Source organism: Dysidea avara, chromosome 1 (genome assembly GCF_963678975.1).
Source record: "Dysidea avara chromosome 1, odDysAvar1.4, whole genome shotgun sequence".
In the NCBI taxonomy this organism is placed as follows: domain Eukaryota; kingdom Metazoa; phylum Porifera; class Demospongiae; order Dictyoceratida; family Dysideidae; genus Dysidea; species Dysidea avara.
The window spans coordinates 47,453,488-47,467,073 of record NC_089272.1 but is presented as its reverse complement, the minus strand read 5'-3'; the positions used below and the strand labels follow the sequence as shown (position 1 = coordinate 47,467,073).

The following is a 13,586-nucleotide window of genomic DNA, read 5'->3' as shown; positions in this document are numbered from 1 at the left end:
TCTTGCAGAATTGTTTAGCAATGCATTACAAATAGACAGTGTTGTACCACACACAGGAATCCATATACAGTCTCCTCAAATATGTACGTATTTTGACAGATGGAACTTACTCTGAAGCATACAAATTCCAGCCTAGGGGTCCAGTGATTCCAGCCTAGGGTCCAGTAATGGGGCAGATCTAGAAGAGATTCTTCCTTAATTATGTACTTACTGTAGGTAAAGCTAGTAAAGTACTTCCTTTTGATTTTTTCATTGTTTATACTTACGATGCAATAATTTGCATAAACAATGAAAAGATGACAAGGGAGAACTAAGCTGTTCTGAAAATTAATTAGTGCTGGTCAAATATATTAAATTTTGAAGGACTGATTTTTTGAGCATGGGAAATTGAAATAATCTAATACTGATAGAACAATCAGCATATGTACATAGGATGCTGTTACATAATGATAAAAATGATCATGATAAAAATGATCATGACCAGTGTGTAAGACTGCTATGGAATCTCTTCTTTGCATACAATTTCAGCACAGCTATCTTGCCATTGTGCCAAACATTTTGCCATAGCATGCACAATAGATGATATTCTACAGTGCATTTTACCTGACCAATGAAGATTACAAAATTACAATTCTGTTTGAGCTGTTGAAATTCAAACCTACAGCATGCAAATTATTTATGCAAAAATCTTTGGCTGCTAAGTTTCACAGTGAATGAATGTACTAAGCAATATGTAGTTAAACAATGAAAGCTGACAGATTAATTTTCATATTGAAACACTTTGTTAGCAATGTAATGCTAAATTCAAAATTTGAAGCATCTTTATAACTAGTAGCAATACTACGGAATGTAATACTTTCAGCTGGAGATACCATACTAGTTTGGTGGCATTTTTAAATCTTACTACTGTTGCTAAACAGTGATTTAACACCTTTACTGGACTATGTAGTATGATTGTATAGTACATTTTATGAAGTATGGCTTTACTGGGATATAAATTTAATATTTTCTGCATTTCTTTATATAGACATGCATTCTACTTTGCAATAATATATTGTAACATGGTTCATTACTTAGTGTATTATATTGGTTACAAATGCATATTATGTAGCCTCTGCTGTGGTGCAATTTAATGAGTCAACATACTGCATTTATGAAAATGATAGTGCAGTGCAGCCTGTGCTAGTTCTTAATAAAGCATTATCAACTGCCATTACTGTAGACATAATTAGCACAGATAGAGCAGCTACTAGTAAGTATCAAACATTAATTGTGTTATTGTAATAGGATATTTTTATTGTTATTACAGGAGATTATCATCATGAATCATTAGCTGTTACAATTCCTGCTGGATCAACCAATGTTTCATTTAATGTTTCAATAATTAATGATAATGAACAAGAAGATAGTGAGGACTTTCTTCTGACTATTGTACTATACTCATTGCCTCATCATATAACACGTGGCACAAATGGTAGTACTAGAGTACATATAGTTGATGATGATGGTAAGTATGTAACTCACTCACTCATAGTAGCTGTAAAAGAATGAGCATGTCAAAGTAAAGCAGAATTAATTGATATGTTTACACTTGCAGCAAGAAGGGGTGATATGTTACAAATACTGCAAATACTTTGGTACTCGTTATGGACTGTAGTACTCAGATAGTAAAATTGGTACTTGAGTACTTATTTAGATCACGTGATTCAATATTTATCAGCTCACATGATGATTTTGTTATCAGGTAGTGATGCAGTGAAGTTAGATTTGTGCAGTTTAAAGCACTTTGGCTGTCAGGAACATTTGCTGGGTACTTTAAAGCAGTGTGTTTAGCATCACTGTTACTTTGAAGGTTTAAACCACTTATGCTATAATATGTTGCAGAAATGTCACTTAGGTATGACTAAAAGTAGGTAATATTAGTGAGTACTTAATCATTAACGCTAGGGAGTACTCAAATACTAAAACTTCATGAGTTCTAATTATAAACAGATATACAATTGGTTGTGTCTTGATGACAACTAAGTGATGCAAAACTTCTGTCCACAAGTCCATAAAAAGCAGCTTTACATATGAACAAAACAAAAGGGAATTTGCTAGGAGAGATCCTTATATCTTTCTTTGCTGCGTTGTATTGAGGATTGCTTGTGAATGGTTTTTACGATTTATGTGGTATCGTACAGCAGATATACCATTGGTTGCGTGTTGATAAGAATCAAGTAATGCTGTAAGTTTTATCCTTTTGTGCATGTCAGGTTCACAATATCATCCTGATGCCTCAGCAGTATTGGTTAAAAGCCCAAAAGTGCCTTGAATATGACTCCAATAGGTAGGTAGCTACACAATTTAAAAAATATTTAATGGATTTTTCCACTAACTGCCTGCCTGCCTGCCTGCCTGCCTGCCTGCCTGCCTGCCTGCCTGCCTGCCTGCCTGCCTGCCTGCCTGCCTGCCTGCCTGCCTGCCTGCCTGCCTGCCTGCCTGCCTGCCTGCCTGCCTGCCTGCCTGCCTGCCTGCCTGCCTGTCTGCCTGCCTTCCTTCAGACAAGCATAGCTTGATAATGGTTATGGCTACAGGCTTGATTTTTCACTGCTTGATGTTGCTTCATTCCAAGATGTGCCTTTTAGCATACTGCAGTACGTAACATACACCATTATGGACTTACCTTTGTTAGGGATCTGCCACTATCAAAGCAATTACTCATATACTCACATTTTTTTACCTATTATGCTATGCTGCACTGCTCAAAAATAAGTACTGAATAACATTGTTAAATGTATACATGCAAACAATTTTAAAAGATTCTTCATCACATTCATAGCTAATCCCAATTCCTATAGAAAAGAAAAAGACAAGTTAAAAATAATACTCAAAGCTGACCATAGGCTGGCTTTAGGTATGAAATTACAAAAAGAAGTGATATCTAATCAAAAACAGCCAAGCTGTAAAAAAGGGTGTGGCCTTCAAAAAATCCAGGATGAAAAAGATGTTAAATCCAAGGTGGTGACTAAGAAATGGCTGTGATGGTAGATTAATCACAAAAAATTTAATAACGACAATTCAGGTGAATTTGGTGCTGGAGGAGGCAATGCAAATTCACCTGAATTGTCGTATTAAATTTTTTGCCATTAACCTACTATCACAGCCATTTCTTGGCCGCTACCTTGGATTTCACGTCTTTATTCACCCTGGATTTTTTTGGAGGCCGCACCCTTTTTTACAGCTTCACTGTTTTTGATTAAATTTTATTTTAATAGCATTTTCATAGAACAATTTTATGATAACCCAATGAAAAATTGCCACTGAAAAATCTGTGAAGCTGCTTTTCATGGAATTTATATTGGTACTTTTTCATTGGTTTTCATTAATTAAAATACTAAAAATTATTTAATGAAAAAGCGATGAAAAGTTACTAATAAAAATTCCATGAACACCAGTTTCACAGAGTTTCCAGAGGTAATTTTGAATTGAGCTTTCAGAAAATTGCTCTGTGAAAATGCTATGAAAATTAAATTTTGTTGGGACCACCCAATGAAACTCCAGAGAGTAATGATTTGATTTGTTAACAGATTTGTTCTTAAAATTTTTTTTCATTGGATTTTCATGGAAAAATCTCCAGTATCGAGAGTTGGAGGAAAAATTATAGAGGTGGATTTTTTCATTGTCAACCATAACACTTGATTAAGTAGATTATAGATTAATATTATTAATTTAATAAAAGTGAACTGAACTAAATCCTAAATTGGCTTCTTTTAACTCTAATTGGCTAGTAATTTGGCCACCTTTTTTTGCTCTATTCACTGACTATTAAAAAGGCGGCCAAATTAGCAGCAAATTAGAGTTAAAAGAAATCAACTTAGGATGCAACAAGAGTAAATGTAGATCACAGCTAAAAGATAAAGGTTCAGTGTTAAATTTTTGTCAATTTCAATTAGTTGTATATCAACCTTCATTCTTGGCCACTTCAGATATCAATTATTTCAATTGCTAGTTACTCTCATGGGTGCACTTGCTTACAGCCAAGGTGCTCTTGCATGGATAAAAGCTGTGGTAATTATAGTTACTGTAGTTAGATTAAAATTGATTCTTGGCCGCTCCAGATATCAGCTCTTTAAGTTACCAGTTATTTTTACTTTTATGGAGTGTTTCTCTACAACTGAGCTATTGTTACATTGGGTTACATGGAGGTACTTGTAGTTTCTTGGACATGCTTTTTTTGCAGTGAAGGTGTTTTTGAGGTGGTTTTAAATTAGAGTAGGGACAGTGTATAGTATATAGTAAAAAGTACTGAAACAAGCTGTATTGGAGTAGTACGTAATCGTAATGTCAATGCACATATTTACTTCTTATTATTTTACAGTATTATAACTTAATATATTAACTTACTTACTGTCCCAATAGCAAAGTTAGTAGCTTAATGTGGTATACAAAATGCCAAAATCGTAAAAAATGGATCTCACAATCTGGCGCTGTGTGTAAAGCATAATGATAACATTCAAACAGCTATTTAATACATGCCAGAGTTGGAAAATATACTGGTATTGTTAGTAATCTGTGATATTTAAGTCATACCGGTTTTGATAACGCCTGTTTTTCTTAATACCGCCATACCGTCTGGGCACTATGGCCTCACTGTGGGCTTGTTTCATCCCATATTTAGAAGGCAACCAGGCATGTGACAATGTTTATAGGCAGGTGCTGATGTAGTCAGCTAATCGAACTATGTAAACAAGTTTGTTTGTGGTAATTTGTACCTGAGGTTTGCTGACCTACCATGGGTATTTGGTGCTTTTGTTGAGGTAAATGGCAGTTACTTTAATACTAATGGCTTTTACATTAATACCGCAATATTTAGTAATACCGTGATACTTTTTATGGAAAGTATACCGTTTGCTATTTTTCAATACTGCCCAGCACTAATGCACGCTATTAAAACCACTATCGACCTTCAGATACTGATGCAGTGGCGGATCTAGAAATTTTCAGAGGGGGTTTCAAGTTGAGGAAGTTTCACTCTAGTTTTAAATCAAAGACAAAAAAAGGTGTTGAACATCGTAATGGTAATCTTAAAGGCAAAAGTATGAAGTTTGGCCAGTATCTTGGTGACGTTATCACCCACACAAATCGTAAATAAATTAAGGGCACGTGCTATTTGCAGAGGGGGTTTCAGCTGAAACCATTGCAACCCCCCTGTGTCCGCCACTGTGATATATGAAATGAACAGGGTGAATGCTCTGTAGTTTTTCACCTATCAGGTGAGTGTGTGTGCCTAGAGTGTATTATCACTTTAACCCCAGTGCGTGGGAGTATCAAAGCGCTGCGCTGGGTTATAACTACCATACAGCTAGACAGAGCGGTGCTGCTACTGTACGATATATTAGTTATCACCCAGTGATAACTAACTTATCACCCTGTTGCGGAGCCACTCGGTCTCTTTCGTGACATCATAATAACCGCGAATGGCATTGTTTACCAATGGAACAAAGAGCCAAATAAGGAAATATTGATACAAAACACACCAATACAGCACTTAAAACTAGCTAAATCTCACAAGAAAACTGTTAATCCTTTACACAATAACACTACAAGTTAGCTACCAATACCGTGATAGTTTAACAAATGTCAAGAATAGTCCGTGACGATTTTCGCTCCAGCAATCACTCCCAACGGTCACTATGGTGAAGAACTAACTTCCTCTAGCTTCATCGTTCTATCTCGGACTATGGTAGCGCTTGTTGGTCTTTACTTTTCTCTTGCACACCACGCGACACCACCATAGCTACCAATTTCTGACGAAGGCGAATCGTACCTGGAACCGCTGCTTCATAACACCGCCCTTCGCTACAGTTTGTAGGCAGTACGTAAGGTCTCTCTTGTAGCTACGAAGTAGAATCTCCACACAATTTGGACGAAATCTTGAGCACAGTGGCAGGAACTCAAGCCGGAACTTAATTTACTATCCGTAAACTTCTGCGCACTCCCACGCACTGGGATATAAAACAGTTATATTCCGTATACTCGGATGATATCATTGTTATTACACTCGTCCTCGGCTCCGCCTCGGACTCGTGTAATAACAATGATATCACCCTCGTACCGGGATATAACTATAACTTATACCACAATCGCGTCAGGTTCTGCTGATATCACATACACCCTTAGGCCTCGAGCCTGCGGCCCTCGTGGTTTGGGTGTATATATCAGCAAAATCTCTCGCAGCCATGGTATAACTATTACATATCATAGGTATGTAGTTGTGTAGTTGTTTACAATGTGGTATCCAGTGCATGCTCTAACATTTATGTATATAAATTAAAAAGTTTATATTAGTGGCACTTGTTAATGTGGGCTGAGGTCACTTGTATAATCGACATACTGGTGTTATTGTGGTACCAAAGTAAACTCCTTTACTATACACACACTGATGTGGACATCCTGATAATCAGGTTCTGAGTCATCCATTTTTATGCAAGATTTCATTGTAGAATGTATTCTAAATGACTGAGGCATTTAACCATGCACCGTAATTAGTGTACTGTTTCATGTCACAAGAAATTAGGGGTAATCTTTACCTCCTGATCCAGCTTCCACATTTTTCTGTTACATAGTTGTTCGTTCAGGTCAGTATATCTAGGTAATCAAGTTGCAAGAAACATTACATACAGGGCTTGTTTGATTAGCCTAGAGTAACTGACTGCTCTATTAGAGTATTTCAATCATTTCTTTCAAGCATTGTCCAAGTGGAAGGGGCATGGCCCCCTGTTTCCACCGCCTATGCTCTGATTTCAGCAGTCTGAATGTGTGTACATTAGTGGGACCATGAACAAGTATCCTGATTGTCAAGGCATCCTTCTTTCAGGATCGTCCCCTTTGCATTAGTCCAGTTTCACTGCTTTATCTGAATTCTCAATTCTAATATGACATCATCAGGATTACCATCTGTAAACATGTTGTGAGATGAGGTTTTGAGGTTGCTTGAAAACAATTTCTTTGTGCATGTACAGTGAACAGCCAATGAAATTTAAATACATGTTTGAACTCCACAAACAGTAAATTTCATTAGCTATATCAGTTCCACATGAGTGATTTGATAGTACCAATAGTAATCAAGCAACCTAAAAACCTTTGTAGATGATGTTTGGAGTAACAGGTGTATGGTGTGGTCTCAGAGAGCAGTTGTTTCTGTGTTGTTCTCACATGTTTGTACTGAAAATTTATTTATTTTTTGATGGTTACACCTAAAGCTAATTGCACTTTCAATTAAGTTGTGTTGGGAGATCAATAGCACGTTTGTTAATTCAGTGTGTGACCTTTAAATTTCACAAAAGAATTGAAAAATATTCTAGCCTAAACAATCCTAGTTGTTTGTTCTGCAACTTAACATAAACTGTCTATACACTTTACTGGGATTGGAGATGAAGAAAATAACTACAAAGTACCACCTTGTAGCACAAAGCACTAGTCACTCAGTTGTGCAAAAGTTATTACAGCACTAACATAACAATAATATACTAATGCCTCAACCTGTACTATATTTTAACCACCCACTCATATGTATGTACTTTATTCAACCTTGTAACAGTGCTCAAATACAAGTATAAGAAAAAAATAGGAATTTTAAATTAGAGTAGGGACAGTGTATAATTCTGCAATAAAAAGTACTGAAACAAGCTGGATCAGAGTAGTATGCAATGTCCAAAATACTGTAAAACAATAAGAAGTGAATATCCCTATTGTGCATTGAGTGTAGCACAGTAGGGATATTCACTTCTTATTGTTTTACAGTACTTGGACATTACGTACTACTCCAATCCAGCTTGTTTCAGTACTTTTTATTGCAGCACTATACACTGTCCCTACTCTAATTTAAATTTGTTTCTTAAACTTGTATAGAATGCATGATTCTGTCAGGTTTTTGCAGATCAGGTAACCTATTCTGCCTATATTTTTACCCTTATGCTGGCATATATAATCATACTTGAAATGACATCTGAGATGAATATGCATGTTTTCATTGTCTATCCTGTAGCTATTACTGTATATTTTGAAAAGACTGCACTCAGTATTCATGAAAATTCATCATCAGTGAAATCTGTGTTAATTCTTAGTAGGCCATCATCCACTGATATCACCATACAAGTTGATGATATTCCTGGTTGTGCAACTAGTAAGTTAAGTAAACCATAACAAGTTAGTAGTTGTTTAATGTGTAGGGGTGCATGATTATCACCCTGGACCATACTTTGTCACATTCATTGCTGGAGAGACCAATGCTTCATTCAATATTGCAATAGTGGACCATCATTCAGTTGAGTATGATGAAGATTTTCACCTTAGTATTGCACCAACTGCACTACCTGATGGTATTCGTCGTGACTACCCCAACATTATTAAAGTGTACATATTGGATGGTGAGTATTGTATAATTCTACAGGAGTAGAATGTATTCTAATGTGAAAACAAGGACAAAATTAATGATCAAGAGATTTTGAATCGTGCAATATTGTAATAATAATCAATCACATGTGTAAATCATAGCTATAGATGGGTTGCCTTTTTAAGGCATGTTCATGTAAACCGTAGTGCTAGAGTGCTAGCCAACTCTATTATATTATAGTGTAAGGGTTGAGTTACAGTGTATCCATCGTTTAAGGTGAAGAAATGATTTTTACCCTAGAACTCATGAATTTCAAGTTTTAGGGGCAGTAAAAATTTACTGAAAATGTTCCTGGTAAGGCTTCATTGCTACCTCTTATTATTATTATATAACCAAATAATAATAGTGTCATAAGTTAATGTACAGGCTGACTACCTTATGAAGTACACAAATGTGTAATTGAGTTAGAGGATACATGAACAGAAAACTAATTGAGTGTTTTGTCTAAGATGCCTTCCTTAAAAAGTAAGATAATTCATCCTTGTGAAGTCCGTAACAATGGCAGATTTCAAAACCAAAAACTTATTCATCTCACAGAACACGTTACCTACTTATGTAGTAGCCAGTTCATATGCACTGTGCGTAAAAACTAGGGGTCTGGGAATTATGCCTGCATAATTTTGAGCATGATGATGGGGTAAAAGGATAGGGAGTTATTCTGGCATTTTGAAGTGATTTAAGAACATAATTGGTGTAATATGCGATTTCACATAAGTTGAGATCGAGATACTCTAATAGAGCAGTCACCTACTCTAATAGAACAATTGACAGAATAATCTTTACTGTATTGCAACAGTGACTAAGTATCTTAGCAGCTAAAAGCTAACTTTCCTGTCTAATAGAACAACATATTTACTGTACCAAAATCCTGCTAAGCATTATAAATTGCAAAAGTTGAACATTTTTAATAAAAATTGGGAGAATAATGAGTACATTTTGGGAATAATAAAAGCATAATGATAACCTTTTTGGAGAAATTCGGAATAGAATAATGATGAAAATTTGGAGCATAATTCCCTGAGGCCTAGTAAAACTTAACATTGAACTCATACAACTGATTTGAGAATCAGGTTTATTTCATAGCAACCACTTCATGTACACTGTGCAGGTATATAATTGAATTTGTTAGTTGCCCTTACTTTGAGCTGACGCTTCAAGCTTGTAACTTGTTGGTGGGCTTAACAAACTAAAAGAACCATACTCTGTATAAAGATTGAGATATGGGTGTGTGAGACCTCTTGTATACCAGAAGGAAGCTAGAGAGAAAACACGAGAAGGAAAACAAGCTGGAGAGGATTTTTGCTAAATAAGTGCTGTAAGTTACTTTCATTAAGTAGGGTTGGGTCCGAGAAGTAGCACAAAAAAAGTTCCATTTGGCTTATTTTCTTTGCCTCAGTGTAGGAGAGATCTATTTTGAATTTCAATCAGTGTGAGTCTATTTTGCCTTATTTTAATGGTCATCACTTTGTGTCCTCCACACAGTGTTCAATGGCTGGTGGAAACACTGGTAACATCTGTGATAACAACTATATTGTAAAACCCTAAATATAGGTGTTTCTTTCTAGCTACCTGTAAATTGGTCTCTTTTCTTTTTATTTATATTATATCTAATCCAAAACAGCCAAGCTGTAAAAAAATAGTGCGGCCCTCAAAAAGGCTATGGTGAAAAAAGATGTGAAATCCAAGATGGCGGCTAAGAAATGGCTGTGATGGTAGGTTAATGGTGCAAATTTTAATAACAATGATTCAGGTGAATTTTGGTGCTGCTTGGTCTTGGCACAAACTTCACCTGGATTGTCATTACTAAAATTTTTACCATTAACCTACCATCACAGCCATTTCCTGGCCACCACCTTGGATTTCACATCTTTTTTCACCATAGCCTTTTCAAGGGTCGCACTCCTTTTTTTACAGCTTGGCTGTTTTTGATTAGATTTCACTTCTTTTTGTATGTGTATACCCCAAAGCCGACCTATGGCCGACTTTGGGGCCTTTTGAACCAATCTTTTTTTCTTTACCACAGGAAGAAGAAACGATAATACAGATGTTAAATACTTTTAAAATAATTGATTTTATCAGTAAATTTACAAATTATCAGGCCCGTACCCAGGGAGGGTTCGACCGAACCCCCTATTTTAAACTGGAAATTTTATTTTTACTGCAAAACTATAATCTGTGTTCTAGCATTCATCACACGCCTTCCATGGCATCTACCAGCTGAACCGCGTGTGGCTTCCAAGTATTAACCATAGCGCTTTGAGGTTATCTGTGTACATAGAAACTGCTTTAATGATGTATGAATACAGACAGTGGTTTTCTCTCTATCGCTAAGGCTTCTATTATTCTACTTACAGTATCTTAATAAGGCTATCCATCGAGCCATCCTTGACCACACTGCACTGAGAGCTACTATTAATGTTATTTCGATTAATTCCAATCGTAATTTGTTAAATATTTTCTAATAAGAGCCCGGAATAGCAATGATGAGCACCAGACTTGATGGACGCTGTGACTGATAGACTGTAATTATAGCAACAACTATAACACAAGTAAGCTAGCCTGGCTTGTTGCATCCAATGGTATGAATTCTAAAGTGTCAAGTGTGTGAGTCTGTCAGTTGTTTTCATATTAACCTTACTGTGGTTATCATCCATGTCAGTTGTTTTCGTATTAACCTTATTGTGGTTATCATCCATGTTTGGACAATGGTGATATGTAAGGTTTAGCTTATAGCTGAAATGTAAAGTTTAGCTTATAGCTGAAATGAATGACCCTGAGCAGTCTTAGAAATGCTGGAGTGTACATGCGCTACAACCATATTTTAATCTCTTATTTGTATTAGTGTGTGATGGGCCCATGTTGAGTAGAATTTGTGCCAACACAATGATGTGTGAGAAGTTTATTTAATCAGTGCATGCATTTCTGCATTAAACAATTTGAGGCTATTCTCAGGACATTGAATATTAAACCTTTCTCAGAGTCTGGGGGCACACCCCCAGATCCCCGCATCTGGGATCGTCTACCGCCTCAATTTAGAACCCCCCTTTTTGAAATTCCTGCATACGGGCCTGATTATATATATATAATACGTATATTTATTACATAACCCTCTACATGTCTACATGGCGGTTTCTTTGTAACTGAACACTCTACAAGGTGACTTATTCTAGCTGATCTCTCTACAGGGTGATTTGTTTGTATCTGAACTATCTAGAAGGTAACTTCTTCTAGCTGATGTCTCTACAGGGTCACTTGTTTGTAGTTGAACTCTCTACATGATGGTTTCTTTGTAGCTGAACTCTCTACAAGGTAATTTCTTCTAGCTGATGTCTCTACAGGATCACTAGTTTGTAGCAGAAATCTCTACATGATGGTTTCTTTGTAGCTGAACTCTCTACAAGGTAACTTCTTCTAGCTGATCTCTCTACAGGGTGACTTGCTTGTAGCTGAACTGTCTACAATATTAACTGGTTGCTGCTGGACTCCCTACAGCATAGTGTGCAATGTGAAATCTATAATGGAGTAAGTCATAAACTAGCTGAATGCTCTACTAGGATGACTGTTCTATTAGAGTATCTCGATCTTGCATTTGCTACACGGAGTTGGCTTTCGAATCAGTGGTTTGTAATCCGATTGTTCTGTACTCCTGCAAGGACTTTCTACGGTGACTATTCCAGCTATGTACCCATTTTCAGCTCACTGCTCTAAGTGGTTTGCCTGGTAGGTGTGAAAATTATTGGTATTTTTATTGTTATTGTTCACGAATCTCAGTCGTGCAATTGTTACACACCTTCGGTTTCGTGTCATATCTCCATGATCTTTATTTTGATTGCTTTCAAACCACCAAAAAGCACTCCTACAATGGTTGATCTATCCACAAAACGATTTTCACCTCACTTCGTGAAGCGGTTTAATTACTCTGTAGGCGTGACAACAAACCGATCTTGTTTCATGCAAATAATTGGTCATAAATCCTTAACCGTTCATCGGATTTGCACCAAATTAGATACTAGAATTTGCCTTTGGACTGCCTTTCTGTGTGCCACATTTAAAGGCGATCGGAGTACACGTTTGGGTTTTATAGCAATTTTTGCAAGTGTGCCAAAACATGAAGAAAGAAACTGAAACTTTGGCTGCTCTAACTCGGAAATGGCTGGAGCGATTTCCTTCACATTTGGAATGTGGACTCCCGTAGCTGGTGGGCAGTTCTGCAGCAAATTTGGTTCCAATCGGATAAGGTATCACCGAGATACAAAGGTGTGAAAATGATGTTTTCTTTCTTCCTGTCAATATACCCATGGTGTGGCTGGCCGGCTTCTTGGGCCGCATGACTCACTATCGTGTGTCTTGATTGTTCTGGGGGTACAAGATAGAAATAGTATGACATCTGTTCTTTATTTATACACACTACTGTGGAAAGGCTATCCATTCAATCCTCTCAACTGTCAAAGTTATGAAACTATGATAAAAACATAATCCAGTAACTGTTTTCCAGCATACAAATACACATAAATCTGTGTATACTTATACCTGTGTGTGCATGCATGTGTGCCTACATTAAAATATGTATGTATAGGTGTGGATGCATATGTACATGTGTTTGTGTGAAGAGGCGGAGGAAGGAACTTTATTTCAGGGGGGCTGCATGACTGGGAAGCTATAGGGGTACATCTTACTTAGTGAGCAAAGCACCCTAGCATGCGAAGCATGCAAAACTAGGGGGGTCTGGGGGCATGCCGCTATAGGAAATTTTTGAAAATTAAACCCTCTGAGATTGAATTCCAGAGTGAATTTAGCAGTTATCACAGTATATGGCTTGACTGTTGTGTGGTGACTGCTCTATTAGAATTCAATGTTAGGATGACTGTTCTATTAGAGTATATCGATCTTTTATAACTGAAGCTCAGTATACCAGCTACAAGTATTTAAGGGGGGCTAAGCCCCTCCATAATATGTTTGGGAGGGGCTGTATCCCCCTTGCCCCCCCTTCTCTGTCGTCCCTGTTTGTGTGTGTGTATGTGTGTGTGTGTGTGTGCACGTGCACAAGTGTGAGCCGGCTAAATTGACGATGAAGTGGAGGCAGATGATTTGACATTATTGATGGATATAGGCATGAGAAAGCTCAGTACAGATTAATACATGTAGCCAG

General features: G+C 36.9%; 1 protein-coding gene across 2 annotated transcripts in view; it reads left to right on the top strand.

Moving 5' to 3' along the window:
• The window catches only part of LOC136265982 (uncharacterized), a 151,065-nt gene that overhangs the window by 100,117 nt on the left and 37,362 nt on the right, over nt 1-13,586 (top strand). For both annotated transcript variants that reach the window (XM_066060928.1, XM_066060929.1), the window contains 4 exons: nt 1,112-1,252; nt 1,310-1,507; nt 8,030-8,167; nt 8,214-8,411. In XM_066060928.1, the coding sequence (XP_065917000.1) occupies nt 1,112-1,252; nt 1,310-1,507; nt 8,030-8,167; nt 8,214-8,411 (675 nt within the window). The remainder of the gene's footprint in view (nt 1-1,111; nt 1,253-1,309; nt 1,508-8,029; nt 8,168-8,213; nt 8,412-13,586) is intronic.